At 45.8% G+C, this 16309-nt stretch overlaps 1 protein-coding gene across 3 annotated transcripts in view; it reads left to right on the forward strand.

The window, feature by feature from the left end:
* The window catches only part of patj (PATJ crumbs cell polarity complex component), a 75956-nt gene that overhangs the window by 14866 nt on the left and 44781 nt on the right, over nt 1–16309 (forward strand). For all 3 annotated transcript variants that reach the window (XM_026323120.2, XM_026323122.2, XM_026323121.2), the window contains exons 13-20: nt 2584–2645; nt 3217–3273; nt 3654–3788; nt 4235–4441; nt 4612–4695; nt 5007–5186; nt 12347–12553; nt 13013–13081. In XM_026323120.2, coding sequence (XP_026178905.1) covers nt 2584–2645; nt 3217–3273; nt 3654–3788; nt 4235–4441; nt 4612–4695; nt 5007–5186; nt 12347–12553; nt 13013–13081 — 1001 coding nt within the window. The remainder of the gene's footprint in view (nt 1–2583; nt 2646–3216; nt 3274–3653; nt 3789–4234; nt 4442–4611; nt 4696–5006; nt 5187–12346; nt 12554–13012; nt 13082–16309) is intronic.

Raw genomic sequence — 16309 nt, forward strand, 5'->3', positions numbered from 1 at the left:
GATGCTGCCCAAAGTGGTCAAAAGTAATGGGACACATACAGTCATAGGAAATCATTATATTTCCAAGCCCTTTGCCGTCGATGAGTGTGTGACGTCTTGGATAGAGAGACACCAGCAGGTGATGTGTGTTTTCTCTGCTGCTGATGAAGACCTGAACAATGTGGAACCTGCGGCTAGTGAGATCTGTTTTTTTTTATTGTTATTTTTTTGTCGATGGAAGGTTCACGTCAGCAGATGGAAACTCCAACTGTTTGTTTGTCATTGAGATCAGCTCCAGTCTGGTTTCAGTGATGGGACTCCAGTTTTGTTGCTGTCAGTAATTAGTGTGTTATTACTTCATCCGCCCTGTGTTTATTTTACCTTGGACAAAGTTCTGACGTTTTCTTGCATCTGTAGATTATTTTAAAAATCTGGTTTTCTAGTGTTTTGGCCCAAAAATCGGATACTTGCTGTAGCTTCTCACCGCCGGTTGTGTTTTTGTGCAGGCTGATTTGAGGAAAATAAGTTTCACAAAAGCAACTTGACGAGAGAAACAGCACATGCTGGTGATTAGTTGAAATGCCACGATTGTCCTGAGGATGGCACTGGAGAAAGGTCAAAAGTACACAACCCTGAGAAACATGTGCACAACATCAACAGTTTTATCCAGTTCACTCATCCAGAAACACAAGAACATTTCCAAGTGGCACTGAAGACATATTGTAAAACTCCCGAGGCCAAAAACTGTGCTACCTTGTGGTGTTAAGTAGATTAGCTGCCACAGTTATAAATGAATGTTTTTAGCCAAAGGTCTGACTCCACTGCCAAGACTTTTAGCTCAGTCGTAGCTTTTATTTTTCATTTTTCAGGCTACTTTGCTCATCGCTGTTTAAACGATGTGTGGTTCTAATTACCTACTCAGAGAATTGGAAAAACAAAACAGGACTGAGGCGTCACGTCAGGATGAAGATTCATGGATGAGCACAAGGTCTGATCACACTGTCCTGACATCTAAAGCCAGAACCTGCAGAACGTCGCTCCTCCAATCATGTCCGCACAGGCCTCGAACAGCACTCCACTCTGAATTATTTCCTCACTTTTTATTCCTCATTAGCTTTGCTAAGTGGCCAAAATGCCACGCTAACACTTAGCACGCTGCCTGCCTGCTCCTGGCCAACAGATGTAAAGTGTCCGTGCTGTCTGACAGCCTCGCAGCGATGTATTACCCTGTTTATTCAGCCAAACGCTGCAGATTAATTGCAGTGTGAAGGCCGGGGTTAGCAATGCTAATTTAATCAGAGGCTGCTGCTGTAACAACGCCAGACCTGCTGCAAAATGCTTCACGTGTGAGATGTTTGTCAGAACATGGAGGTGTTTTTCTGTAGTTCAACGGGAGGGGGGGTCCTCCCTGAAACCAGTGTGAAGGCTTCAGGGACCAGACTGACGCCCGTTCAGCAGGTTGTTCCTAAAGTCGGGCTGTGATCTGCTCTGACGTCAGTGTTTCATATTCAGACCGCTGCAGTCACTCTGCTCTGGAAAACCCATTTATTCTTCTGATTCACGGTGTTGCTGCTGAGACGTGTGTGTGTGCGCAGGTGCATTGAACACACACACACACACGTGCCGTCTCCACGGTTGGAGTTGCTTACTTTACACTTTAGATTTGAGCCATTTAGCTTTTTGCTTCCAACCAGTGAATTCCAATGAGGTGAGCTACTACTCTAGCTTTGCTGCAGTACTACCACATGTGTACTGTCAGTACTAGCACTCCTGTTGCAGTGAGGCTGGCTGCAGTGTTACCACAGTGTACCTGTAATGTAATGTAAAGTTTGCTATCCCAGCCCAATAGGAGCACAGACCAAGTCAGTCAGGAACCAGAGTCCTGCCTTGTTTTTAAGGTGGAATCTGTTGCACCAACCGGACAGAAACAGGTAAATCAGCATCAGTAGCTGCTCTTTGCTGTGAAGCTTAGCAGCTTTCTCCAGTTCAGGTGACTAAACAGCAGCTCGTTGTTTGTACCAGTACCCTGGAGGCGAGAGACGTACGAGAGAGGAATGGACAGGAACTACAGTGATGCTCCTCTCCTGCACAGATTATAGGAACTTTATTCTCTGCTCAAAGCTTCAGACATTTATCTGCAGCTGGTTGTGGAACCTTCTGTTCCACAACGGCATCATTTATTTCCATTTATCTTATTTTAATCTCACCGTGAATTTTATATTGACATCCATAAAGTAATATTTCTCCACTAGTTTTAACATGACACTGGTCCTGCACTCTGCTCACTGGTTCTTCTTCTGCGTTTACTACAGCGACTGTAGGCAGGAGACACCTGATGTCTCAGCTCCTGCCAAATACAGGCATTTATCAGATACTGCTGGATGTCCCGGAACTGTGGTACTACTGTGCTGCAGTACTACTTACAGTACAAGTTGTAGTACTGTATTGAAGGCTTTAGTTGATGAGCTGCAGGAAGCTGCTGAGTTTTAATAGCTGAATTGTAATTTTGCATCTGTTCCACTGCTTACACAGGCTGTTTCCTTTCCGTGTGTGTGTGTGTCTGTGTGTGTGTGTGTGTCTGTGTGTGTCTGTGTGTGTGTTTAGCCACAGACGCAGAACTGAGGGCTAAATGGGAGCAGGCTCTGGGACCACAGTACCAAGTCCTGGTGAGGCCACATAGACACACACTAACAATGAACAGTGTTAATTGATAGTTTTTTATTTCTCACTGACCTTCATCCAAAGTGCAGATCTGCTGAACCCAGTTCTTTAGGACTCTGCTGCAGGTCAGGACTCCGGGTTCCGGCTGTAGGGTCACTCTGGGACGATCAGGCCCCGCCCAATGAGGAGAATATAAATATTTAAAATTGGAGCCTGACCAATATATCGTTTTGCCGATTTTTATTGGCCGATATGAGCCTATCACAGATATATCGGTATCTGTGTATATATAATCGTTTATGTTTATATATTCTGTTTATGTAAACTGTATTCTATGTGCAGTACCAGTCAAAGGTTTGGACACACGAATTGAAATGAAACCTTTGACTGGTACTGTACTATATTATAAACAATATTGGCTCATATATTGATATTGGATTTGTTTGTTACTTCATAATATCAGACATAATATCATAATATTGGTCTGTCTGTATGTAAAATACAGTGGAGCTTTGCACAGCACTGTACATAATGACAGTCCAAGATCCAGGTCTTATAGTTTGTGTGTGGTTTCAGGTGGTAAAGTTGGATCCTGTAATTGAAGATGATGCAGAGCTGCAGAAGTCCTCTAAGGTGAGGAACACGTTGTATCTGGCTTATCAGTGAGAATGTGACTGGGTCCGACACAGGGGTTCCCAATAAAGCGACTCAGTCCGACACAGGGGTTCCCAATAAAGCGACTCAGTCCGACACAGGGGTTCCCAATAAAGCGACTCAGTCCGACACAGGGGTTCCTAATAAAGCGACTCAGTCCGACACAGGGGTTCCTAATAACGCGACTGGCTCCGACACAGGGGTTCCTAATAAAGCGACTGGGTCCGACACAGGGGTTCCTAATAAAGCGACTGGCTCCGACACAGGGGTTCCTAATAAAGCGACTGGCTCCGACACAGGGGTTCCTAATAACACGACTGGGTTATTAACCGATCGGCTTGATGTTTTTCTCTACGCAGCTGCTGCCTGTCCACACTCTGCGTCTTGGTGTAGAGTTGGACTCATTCGACGGTCACCATTACGTCTCCTCTGTGGCCCCTGGAGGCCCCGTGGACAAACATGGAGTCTTGAGGCCTGAGGACGAGCTCCTGGAGGTAAAACCTGTAGATGCAAATGCCTTGAAACTGTCTGCAGCTCTGTCGACCTTTGTGACTGAGCCAAATAAGAAAATCACCACAGATTATATTTGTCGTCAAACACAAGTCAGACCGACGAACGAGTCAAACTATGAATTTCTCACCGGGATCAATAAAGTTTGATGATTCCATTTAATTTGATTCATCTGATTCTGAAAAGTAAAGTAGTAATACCTCAGAACTGGACTGAAGGAAATATACTTAGTTTATTTTTTTATTGTACTGTTGTGATACCTCACAGGGGCATGGTACAAAGAGTGAAATCTGAAGGAAAAAAAATTTTCCCATTTTCTGAACTTTAAAACCATGTTGGGTTTTCTGGCTCTTTGGAAACTCTGTGTGCTCACGTTACAATAAAATAATAAATAAAATAAATAAATAAAATTTATTGTGTGTGTTTGTAGGTAAACGATGTTCAGTTATACGGAAAGTCTCGTCGGGAGGTGGTGTCGTTCCTGAAGGAGGTTCCTCCTCCGTTCACTCTGGTCTGCTGCCGACACCCGACCTCTGAGCTGGAGCCAGAATCAGAATCTGAGCCAGAATCTGAACCTGAACCAGTAACACAACCAAGACCAGGAGCAGCAAGGCCAGCGCAGCCGAGTGTGGAGGAGGTAAGGGCATCGGTGTGAGAATCATCTCGGCCAACTCAACTCAGGCTTTGAGTTTCCACTTTTTAACTGCTGAAGTTTGGTTCTTGTCATGAAACGTTTCCTGTGAAAGTCGTGGTTATGGTGGAGCCTACACTCGGTGAATGTTAAACAGGTGTGTTGTGTTTGCTCAGATCGAACTGAAGCTGTCGTCGATGCTCTGCAGCCCCTCGGTCCTGAGAGACGACAGCAGTGACCAGCAGCAGGCGGTTACTCAGGTAGCGTCTCACTGTGTACCTGCTCGTTTGCTGCTCTCAGATCAGACGCTGGGCACGTAGGAAGCAGAAGAGCTTTTCAGTAGCCACAGATCAGACTCAGTATTCAGGGATTTTACTCAGTTTAAATTTCATTGTTCCGGGCACTCCCCACTGGGAGGAGGCCCCAGGAAAGACCCAGGACACGCTGGACGGACTATGTCTCAGCTGGCCTTGGAACGCCCTTGGAGGAAGTGTCTAGGGAGAAGGAAGTCTGCTTTGGGTATTTGGTTTTGTCTTTTCTTCACGACGTGATGTTTCTGTGTGAGGATCAGGAGGCGCAGGAGGAGGAGAGGACTGAACACAGCGAGGAGGAGGACGAAGACCAGGAGGAGGAGGAGCAGGATGAAGAGGAGGATGAAGAGGAGCTGGCTCTGTGGTCTCCAGACGTTCAGGTGTTGGAGCTGCAGAAGGAGAGAGACAAAGGCCTCGGCTTCAGCATCCTCGACTACCAGGTAACCTGCTGTGTTTTTTCTGTTTGTGTTAGGAAGATGATTTGGTGTGTTCCAGGTCCAAACTTCCTCCGCCTGTGTTCATGTTGTCTAAGTCACCCAGTGACCAGGATGGTGGAAATCAAAGCAGAATTAAAGAAACTTTTCCACAAACTGCAGCTTAAACACTGGAATCAAAGTGCATCTCCTCCTGATTAACCAAGACGCTCCTTATGTTTGGGATGATCTATTTAATATTTCCTGGTCTTTGGCAGCAGCAGCCCACAGAGATCAGACGTATATTTGAGCTGCCCTTAGATCTTTGTGGCGACTACACGATATTCTGTTTTTGGCTGTCTGGGGAATAAATCTGGGAAACCCTGGTCTGCCGTGCTGTTCTCCCCCAGCCCTCTTTCGCACTTTCTCTCTAGGCACAGCTTCACCTCCAAGACCTCTGCCTCTGCTCGGTCAGATCCAGCTGAGGAGGTGGAGGGGGCTCTGGGTTAATTCCCTGTTGGTCCACGTCCATGTCAGCCGGCCCATACTCTGTCTGCCCAGGAGCCCTGTGTGTGTGTGTGTGTGTGTGTGTGTGTGTGTGTGTGTGTGTGTGTGTGTGTGTGTGTGTGTGTGTGTGTGTGTGTGTGTGTGTGTGTGTGTGTGTGTGTGTGTGCTTTTTTTTTTTTTTTTTTTAGACATTTGAACAGCAGGAAGTGAGAAATTGACACTTAAAGGTCATTTGCATCGAATCATTTAGAACGAGACGTATCGTGCCTGAAGCTCTGTGGCTAACATCCCCTCTTCCTGTTTCCCCCTCGGGTCTTTGCTTCTCTTGACGGGAAGCAGAGACACATCAGGGCTCCACTAAAAGTTTAGTTCTCAGCCTTGAAGAGTCTTAAATACAGATCTTAAATTGACCGACCATGTTGAGGTGAGGCTGATGGCTGTAAGGTACAGGGTCTCAGTCGTGTTTTAATGGGCTCCTTTGGGTCCATGTTGTAGTTCTTTCTCCAATAAAACTACAGAAGCAAAGCATCCTGGGAGCAGAACTTGTGACCCTTTGCAGCGCGGTCAGAGCTGATGGGAGAACAGTGAGCGAGCGCGTTCACCGAGGCGCCGGCAGCAGCAGCTGGAACATGGTCTGGACAGCCATATTAAGAACCAGCTGCTGTGGACTTTACACCCTGAAGATAAAACATCAGGGTCCAGGAATCAGTGTCTTCTTGTTCAACATGAGCTCAGCTGGTTTCCTTCATGTGTGGATGTGAACCAGGCCTAAACGAGGTCTTAAGTTAACTTGAACCCTGGACATGTGAGGATTGGGTGATATTTCCTCACTCACTCAGCTTCATGTTAAGTTGCATGGCAGCATCTCGACAAGAAGTAGTTTGCAGAAAAAACAGCTGCTGATTAGAAAAGTATGAAAACACCAGGGAAATTAGGGAAAATTAAAACGGTTATTACTGAAAGAACAGAAGCTGCTGAAGAGTCACAGTAAATCACTTTTACATTCAATCTTCTTCTTAAGAACCTTTGCATTCCCTTCACAATGTTCTCACCAATCACTGCAGAAAAATACAGTTCACTACTTTGGACCATTTCAGCTTCAGCACCAGGCCGAGCTACTGCTGGAAACATGGAGCTGGTTGCATGTTTTTGTAACTGTAGTCTGACGGTGACTGTGCAGAGGAGCGTCGACCCAACAGAACCCAAAAGAACCCGACAGAACGCCAGTTTATCGTCGTTACTGTGGGAAATGCTGTTAGCACCAGCCTGGTGTCACTCTCCATTCAGCTTCTGTCTCAGAGTGAAGTCATCGGAGCCTGAACCTGCCCACGTACTGCCCCCCCGCTTCTTTACCTCATTGCACACTGTAGGTTATTGTAGACGCTGCGTGACGACATCCTGTGTCCCCGTCCTGGTTTCAGCGTCAGGTCTGGACAAAGCAGCGTCTGTTCAAGGACCAGCTGGAGCCAAACACACACACACACATTTCTACTCTTCTGAGGACGTTTCCTACCCAGTAACCCTGACCCTCAAACCAAGTTCTGACTCGAAAACAGAACATCCTAACTTTCCACAGCAGTCCTGTAAATGAGGAGACTTCTTTATGGTTTCACTGGTTTATGGTTTCACTGTTGTCAGATATGCATATTATAAATGATCTCTCATACCGAAGTGACAACATATATCTATATATATATATATATCATGTCCTCAATTTCCAAAATGTGGACACACTCTTGACTTTTAGATTCAATATGATGTTTGTAATTTTCAAGTGTTTTCACTTTTCCAGAAACTAATCAGCACTTTGCAAAAATGTTGCTTTACTTCACTTTATAAAAGCCTTAATTTCCAAACCTGTAGGCTGCATCATTAAGTATCTGGCAAAAACATAAATGGCTTTTCAGAAACGTCTCCACTCTTAATGACAATATTCTGATTAGTCTCCTCGCTTCGATAAAACTCTTCACGTCTTTAATGTCTTAACATGTTTTCATGCTCCAGTTCTGAAAGTCAGAAGGTTCTTTGTGGAGTCAGACCCACATCAGTCACATCTTACTGTGTAAAACCTGAAGTACATCCTCATGTTTCTGCTGCATGACTGAGGTACGTTTTACTACATCTGACTCTACTTAGAGTACATGGATGTGGTGTATTAGTATGTTATTAGATACAAAGGTAAATAATAATGTAATATCTCTGCTTTTCTTCCGTCTTTCAGTTGCATCCGTTTAGAAAAGTGAGTCTGCAGCAGTAAAACTCAGAACCAATCTCAGGTTTCCCTCAGTGAAACCGACCCGCAACACTTTCCACAAAATAAAAGCAGTCACAAATCTTTGCTCTCTCTCTCTCTCTCCAGCTTCTTTCCTCTATATCTCTCGCCCAAGGGCACGTCGGTCCGGTGTTCCTGCCAAAGTGTTTCCTGTTACTGACTCTCCAGCTGTCAGAGTTGAGTGAAAGATGGTTGGAGGCAATAAGAGAAGAGCTGGTCTGATCATTGTGTCTGGGCTCAGGCTGAAACCTGACACCTTTAAAATGTGACCAGGATCATACCTGAAAAATGTGTTTTCCCCAAAGATTCTTATTCTTTCTTTGGTAGAAAAACTATTAAAGTTCACATCCAGCCACAAAAAACAGTAATTTACTGATTCGTTCTGTGTCGTTAAACGTTAGAGCCTCAGGAGTAGGCAGAGGTACTGGGCTCGGGTTAAGGGAAGGTTGGCTCGGGTTAAGCATCGTAACACGTGACGGGTTAGGGCGATGGTTAGAGGTTCAGGTCGAGGTAAGAGGGTTGGGATGTTCCCAAATCTCTTACATCCACCTTTCACATCCATCTTTAACTTGTCTTTGTCCCGTCCACATAAAGTGTGAGGGGAGAGGAACCGAAGAAACATGTTTTTAGAGACACGAGATGTTCTTTCCTCTGATCCATCATCTAAAGCGTCACCAACCATCACCAACTGATTTCTGATAAGTGGGCATGTCAGTCCATCAGGGACTTCAGTGAAGGACGGATTCTTCTTCTCTCTCACGTCTCCTGCAGACCCTGCCCTGATCCCTCCTGAGAATCAACATGGAGGAGGGGGGGCAGTGGAGAGACCAGGACGCTTCACGTTGGTTGGACATTTATGGAGAAGCTTCTGATGGAGCCAAACTGGAAGGAACATATGGGAACCCAGCAGCTTTGGAGGAAACTGAGCACAAATGATGTTATTGTTGTTCTTCACATGTCAGTTCAGTCTGTGCATGGGGGCAGTTTAGGAGCTCAGGGGGTTCACACCTGGTCTATGTCATGTCCCTGACTGACATGGGTCAAACAGCAGGTCTGATGGGAACAGCAGGGTGTTCAGTTCTGGGATGTGGACGCAGCCATGATCGCAGAGTCCAGCTGATTGTTGAGTAGCTTCTCTAAAATATACAGTACTTTTACATTTCCCCATTACTCCTCAAAAGTAATCCAGCCATACTTTTTCAATAACACACCCTGGAAAATATGTCCCGTTATACTGGGGCCAGTTCTGTACTTTAACACTGCACATATGTGAACAGGTGTTTGTGGCACCATGCCTACTGCGCTTAAAGCTTCCACTCTTTCAGTTTCAGTTTTTGCACCAGATGTGGAACCAGCTGCAGGGATTTACGCCCGTTCAGACACACCTTGACCAAAGCCGTGTGGGCAGCACGTACGTGTGTTGTTGCCCATGAAAAGGCTCTGTTCATTACGAGAACATGAAAAGTATTGGAAGTTTGTTTTTAAACAAAAATCTAAAATGTAAAGTCCAAACTCAAAGCCTCTAAAATACTCGGACTCTGTTTCTGTTTTAAAATCATCCTGGGTTTTCATCCAACTGACATGAAGAAGGTCTTAAAAAGTCCAACTTTGTGTAGACTCCCTTCAACCTACATGTCCAAAAAAACAATGCTCATTGTTATCTGTGCACGAAAAGCGTGGAAACATTTCACTACTTCTGGCAAAGTGCATGTTTCATTTCTTTTTTTTCCACTTTCTCCTACGTTTTCCTCACGTCTTCACATTCGACAGCAGAGGCTTTCTTTTTCCGGAGGATCTTGTAGGAGTGGAGGACCTGAGTTCTGACTCCTCACCACCTGTAGCCATGTTGTTCAGTCTAAAAATACAACGCGTCTTTGTTCTGGCAGCTTGAATCTTGGCACAGCAGCTCGTGCTGCAGTGCGGGCGATGCCCAGGGTGCAACACGGGGGAATTCACAAAATGTACATGCACTCCAACCAGGAGAGGCTTGGAGAGTTGCTGTATGGTCTCTGAGGGGTTTGGATTCTGGCAGGACCAGGCCGGCCTCCTGGTTACTGCGGTTTAACAGGTTATGACCAGGACTGTCAAAGTTCTCCCTCTGTGTGCAGGATAAAGTTGGAGGATAATTAATTCCCTCAGAGCTGTTGTATTAAACTTCTTTTAGACTTGAGAAACACTAAACAAACTCTGCAGTTCACAAAAGCTGAAACCAACTTAATTTCACTGGAGCTCTGAAGAAAGAAACTGGCCTCTGATCCTATTTATAGCTAAAAGTTTTTCACTCCCACTGTATGTCGGTAACAATAAGTTGTGAAGTCAGATACAGGCAGGTGTTACTTTTTGTTGAAAACCTGTTTAGTCAAACTGTTTCCATTAAGAGTGTTTAATTACCGACTGTATCACTTCCTGTTTACGCTTAGACAACGGTCTGGACGTGACAATTTACCTGCAGTCGCTGCAGGAAAAGTGGCCTCACTTTATGTCCAGTTAAGACTTAATGCGTGAACAGGTTTATAATTGTGCCGTGAACAGCGGCAGAGTTCTCATTTTTGTGTTCTGGGTGGAACCTGACTCCACATGGTGAGGAACTACCTGGACAGGGAGGGAACCAACTTCACAAAGAAGGGAGAGAGAAGAGACTGACCCAAACACAAAGGGGGGCACAGGAAAAGCCAGTCGAGCACTAACAGAAGGAACAATGCTAACCTCTGTCACAGAGCAATAAGAGCAGCCTGGTGGATCCTGGTGGATTCTGGCAGCATGTTCTTTGTTCAGACGGAGTCCAAATAAATGATCTTGGATCAGATGAGGTGCAGGGCGTTTGGTGTGGACCAGGACAACCACAGGGAAACATGGAGGTGGAAGTGTGGAGCTGTTTGTACCTAAACAGTGAATGAGAGACAGCACAGTGATGCCAAACACACTGAAGAAACCACGTGACAGTTTTTCACATAGACACAATGTGAAACTGGCCTGATAAAACAGCTCTGGAGTATTTTGAGGTAGAGAAAGAAAAAAGAGAAGACGAGAAGAATCGTGTGTGTGAAGAAGAGCAGAGCGTCTCTCCACAGGCGTCATCCACGTCCAGGAGGATCCATCTGTCATGGCAAACAGGGGCACAAATGCAAAATCAATCAATACTAAATAAATCCCAGAGTAGAATCTGCATAATGAAGGAGTACTGAGTTTTGTTACAGATGGTTTTTAAACATGGGTCTTTGATTATTGTTTAATTAGTCAAACATTTGTTTTACACACCAATTAGCTTCGTGTGTCTGGGCTTCAGCTAAGATCAAATAAAATCCAATGAGATTTGTAATAAACATTTAGCGTCACTGACCAGGACTCGCTTCTGCTGAGCACGGTTCAGAGCTCAGGCTTGTTTTCTCCCTTTGCAGTCGTGATGATCGCTGATGAACAGAAGACAACAGGCTCGTGGACCAAGTGATTCCAACACATTAACCTCAGAGAGCTCAGATCGTCCACGGCCTGAAACTTGAGCCTATTGTGACACTGGCTCAGGGCTGACAGGGGGTTAAAGTTACGTCATGGTGCATTGACGCAGTCTGTAATCGCTTTAAATACGAGCCGTTGACAGAAGCTAATGTTCATGTCAGCCGCCTGCGGCCGAGCCAGGATGCAGCGTGAAATCCTCTGCACTCGTTCCACTGCTGCTCTTGGGTCCTGAACCTGTAAACAGCAGATAAACTGCAGGCAGGATGTTAAAAACTGTTCCGGCTCTTTTCAGTTCCAACATTTACATTAGCCCAGCTCAGTCTGTGTTTTCTCCGACCTTTGACCTGTTGTTTTCTGTGAAGTAGGATGTCTGCATGTTTATGTGTGTTGTTGTTTGTGTAAATGGATTTTCTGTCACTTCTCTGGTCTCTGTCTCCCCCTGCTGATCTGTCTCGTATTGATGGGATGAGGGCTGTGAACATGTCTCTGTCTCCCTGCTGAAGGAGGAAACCGCTGCACAGCAACATGACCAGCTGGAGTCGAACCAAGAAAATTCTTTATTGCATCTGTTGGAAAGTGGCAAAGACATTTTGTGGTCTGAAAGGCTGCAGTGCTGGGAAGGTGTTGCAGATTGTCCAGCGGCTCTAATATTCACTTTAACATAGAAATGTCACTATACAACATAATAAACAGATCAAGGCATCCAGTCAGTAACATATAACATAAATAACATAACAATTGACTGACCAGTCACAGAACAGTGACCACAAAAACTACATGCAGAACAACCGCACAGCCACAGAGGGAGGGGCCTATCCCATAATCCGTCCATGCGTCTAAAATAGACGTGCTGGGTTTTACTGCCTCTTCAGAATCCAGTTTGTGGACGGCTGTAGTCCTGGTTCCCACAGAGCTGGAGCTCTAATGGTCTCACTGGTCTCTGTCTCTGAAGGACCCGTTGGATCCCAGTCGCTGTGTGATGGTGATTCGTTCTCTGGTTCCTGGTGGTTCAGCAGAGCATCATGGTGGGCTCCTTCCTGGAGACCAATTGGTTTCGGTCAACCAGACCCAGCTGGACCTGCTCACCCTGGCCCAGGCTGTAGAGGTCCTGAAGTCTGCCCCACCTGGCATAGTACGCCTGGGCATCTGCAAGCCTCTGGTAAGTCAAGACCTCCAAGGTTTAGGTCTGGGTCTTTTGACTACTAAACTACAACCAACTTTCTGGCTTTAGTTGATTGTCTGTACTCTAGACCCTTTTGTTGTAGGTTCTAGCTTCTACATTTAGTTCTGGAGCTTCAAGCTGTTGCTCCATGCTGTCTAATTTTGGGTCAGACCTTTATGTTTTGAGTCCAGCCCATCAGGCTGTGGGGCTCGTGCCATGGAGTCTTAACAGTCTGCAGGTTTTTATTACAATCGAAGAGTGTGTCCACAGATCTTACTTCTTGTAGTAGAGGGGAGGACCCGCAGACTATTGGCCCTCGTGGCCCCAGTGGAGTCCTCCTGGATGTGGGCTGCGATCAGAGAACATGAAGGGACCGGAGCAGCAGCAGTTTCAGAGAAAGTTGAACTTTCAGCTGCAGGTATTGATTCTCCTGTGATCTGCATCTTGTTTGTGTAGGTGGAGGGAGCAGAGAGGGGGAGGGAGAGCCAGGTGTCTCTCAACAACACACAGCTGCCTGTACCACAGGTAACACACACACACACACACACACACACACTCCTCACTGTATCACCCAGATTAATGACCATCTTCAGTATTAACCTGGTCCAAATCCTTACAGCCATGACCTGCACAAAGTGTATTTCAGCCACGTAGACAACAAAGACTCATATGCAGGTGTTTTTCTCCCCCCCCCCCCCCCCCCCCAAGAGAATTCATCTTCATGTCACAGTGTTCATCAGCTCTGTTTGGTGTTCATCCTTGTCCAGACGCAGATTATGGCCCGGGTCATCTGCATTACAGATTTGAGAAATGGGACGTCTTTTTCCAAAAACCAGCTCCAGACGCTGAGAACGTCACTGTTTACAGCCTCTGAAGGGACAAAGAGTCCACTGGTCTGTGGTTCTGCTGCTCCACCTGTTCCTCTCTGGTCTCAGCAGCGTCTGGAGCCGGTTTTTGGAAAAAAGACGAGCCTCCCAGTTTGGACAACAATGGAGGTCTACGGCACAGACCGATAAGCTGAAGCAGGTTCTGGATTCACACACATTAGGCTGACGACATCACATTCATTGGTGCTTTCCCTCAGTTTCCCTCCTTCTCCTCTTTTACTGTGAAATCTCTCGGCCTTTATCTCTTCTCTCTTGGGTTTATTGGGCAGCACCAGCACCGAGAGTTTAACGCTGAAAACAATGAATGGAGGACTAAATAAATGTAAATATGTAAATATGTAGAGCATGACAGGAATGAAGAGAAATGGACGCAGACTGGATTTATTTTAGGCTGTGAAACAAAAGGATGCAACACCCTTCACATAGTTTGAGTTCATCTACACCTAGTGGCCAATTTATTAGGTACGCCTAGTTAAAGCTATTGTGATGGTGCAATAAAACAGCTTTACAGTGTGTGTGTGTGGGGGGGGCAGAGTATTAGAAACAGCATATGTCCTCCTCTACAGTTGAATCAGCCTCTTGGAGCCGCCCACATTATTTATACAGTAGCTATGTGTTCCTAATAAAGTGGCAGCTGAGTGTATGAGCTTTTCCCTGTGGACCAGCTGCCGACGGAGGCCATGCTCTAATGTTGCTCACCTTTGTGGACTGGCTTGGCTCATTAGAAAACATTAAAAATGCCAGATGTGTTGAAGGTTTGATGGAATCTGCAGGATGAGACGAGCGTTGGAGTACTCAGGGAAAACTGCAGTACCACACAGTAAAACTGCTCCACTAGCAGGTTCAAGTTTCTAAATATTTGCTTAAAGTATGAATAGAGGGACTGCAGAAGTATGTGTAGCTCGATGTTGGACTAGTGGAGTCGGTGGGAACATCTGCTCCGGGCTGAACGGTCTCTGCACTGAAATCTAACTGTTGGTCTCTGGCTCAGAGCTGAACTGTCAGGAGCAGCGTGTCAGCGCTGATGAATCGGTGTTGTACACGTTCCTCTTCATGAAGCCATGTTTTCTGTCTGTCTTCACATCTCCGGGGTTTTCCATCCTCCGTCTTACTTCTCTTCCGCTCTGTCCTTTCCCTCCTCTCTCTTCTTCTCTGCTTTCACCTTCCTCCACCCTCCTCTCTGTCTCGGAGAAGCTGCTGACTCAGCGGGATGGAATAAAGTGCTCTATCAGCTCAGCCAGCAGCTTCTCTCTCTTAAGTGAGTCGGGGGTTGGAGGGGGCTGGGGGTGCTCTGAGGACACTGGTGCAGTACACACAGTAAATACTACTGCAGTACTGAGGAGTTGAGCTACTCAAATAGAAGTACTGTATTTGTACCTAGTTAAATGCCAGTTTATGGACACAGATGTTTTGCAGCGGTGGGATGTGGAGCTGGGAACAAGAAAGGAGTAAATTTAGACATGTAGTCCTGAGAGAAGGGGAATGGAAGGAAGGAATGTGGTTCAGTTTTTTGTCTTGACAAATCCGCATTTGAGAAAAATTGTTTCCAGGTTATTAGTTTCATTAAACACACCTGTGACTAACACACCCTGCTGTGGCTGTAGCTCAACAGGAGCAACGTCAGTCCAAACTTTGGCTCTTTCTCTCCTTTGCTTCACTACTTCACATCTCTTTGGGTTCTGGGCACAGTTCTGGACACATTCTCTCCGCTGCCCTGCTGATGTTCCTCAGGCTTCACCGAAGCTCGAGGTATTTACCTCCTCTCTGTATCTTTCTTCCTCCTGGTCACATGGAGAACATTGGTCCAGGCGGCTCCACTGGGCCTGGGCCTAAATACATTTGACCAGCAAACAAGAGCAAATCCATCATCGGGTTAAACTGTCGCACTTAAGTCACTTTCCAACCAATCAGAATGCAGAATTCCAGTACCCCCCTGTTATTTATTATTATTTAAGGTGACAGTTTTTGTCCCTGACTCAAGTTATTAAGATCTAAATAAGATAACAAGGAAAATCATTTTTACGCACAAGATAACAGGTTATTAAATGTTTGTCTAGATCCAGTTTACACCAGATCCAGATCAGGTTCATGGGCTCAGGTTCATGTGTGGTGCACTCACTTTTTTATTACCACATGAATGTAACATCACCTTTTCTGGGCAGACTCATGAGTTACTGTCCTGTGTCTTTCACAATGAGATGATAAACATATTTCCATCCTTCATCCACAGCCACTTACTCCTCAAATATATTCATCCTGTTAAATTATAAAAAATCATAAAGTAGAAATGAAATTCTTTGTTTTTAGCAAAGGGCCTGAGGAACGATGCCCAGTTACTTGGTGTCTCGGTGAACGTCACAGGCTTCGTGCTGAACACGCTCCATCGTTTCACCGTCATAAACACAACTCGTGTGTCTTCAGATGTTACTCTTCATTACTGCAGTTTTACCGCTTCACCTGCGTGCTGTCCTGGACTCTGCTGCTGCTGCTGCTGCTGCTGCTGCTGCTGCCGTCCTCTGCGCTGCTCTTTATTTCCTGCTTTATATGCAGCCCATTTGGCTGAAGAGGTTTTTCACAGCCCACAGGTCCCTGATGGGTTTCCATAAAGACAGCCAGGTCGGTGCTGTCACTTCACCACCGGATCGTTGTCTGTCACGCCAGCCCGCTGACCAGAGAGAGACCCCGTTACACCTCCACACCTCGTTAACTTTTAGAGGTCATATGTAGAAGACGGCTGCAGGAGCGAGCTGCCGCTGTTGTTACGGGCTGCCATCACATTATTCTGCTCTTCTTTGTGCAGATAAAGAGCTGCTGTGACCGCAGTTCACGCTGATTAAAACATGAGTCCGAGAGTTAAAACTGCAAA

This window comes from Mastacembelus armatus, chromosome 4 (assembly GCF_900324485.2).
Source record: "Mastacembelus armatus chromosome 4, fMasArm1.2, whole genome shotgun sequence".
Taxonomy (NCBI): domain Eukaryota; kingdom Metazoa; phylum Chordata; class Actinopteri; order Synbranchiformes; family Mastacembelidae; genus Mastacembelus; species Mastacembelus armatus.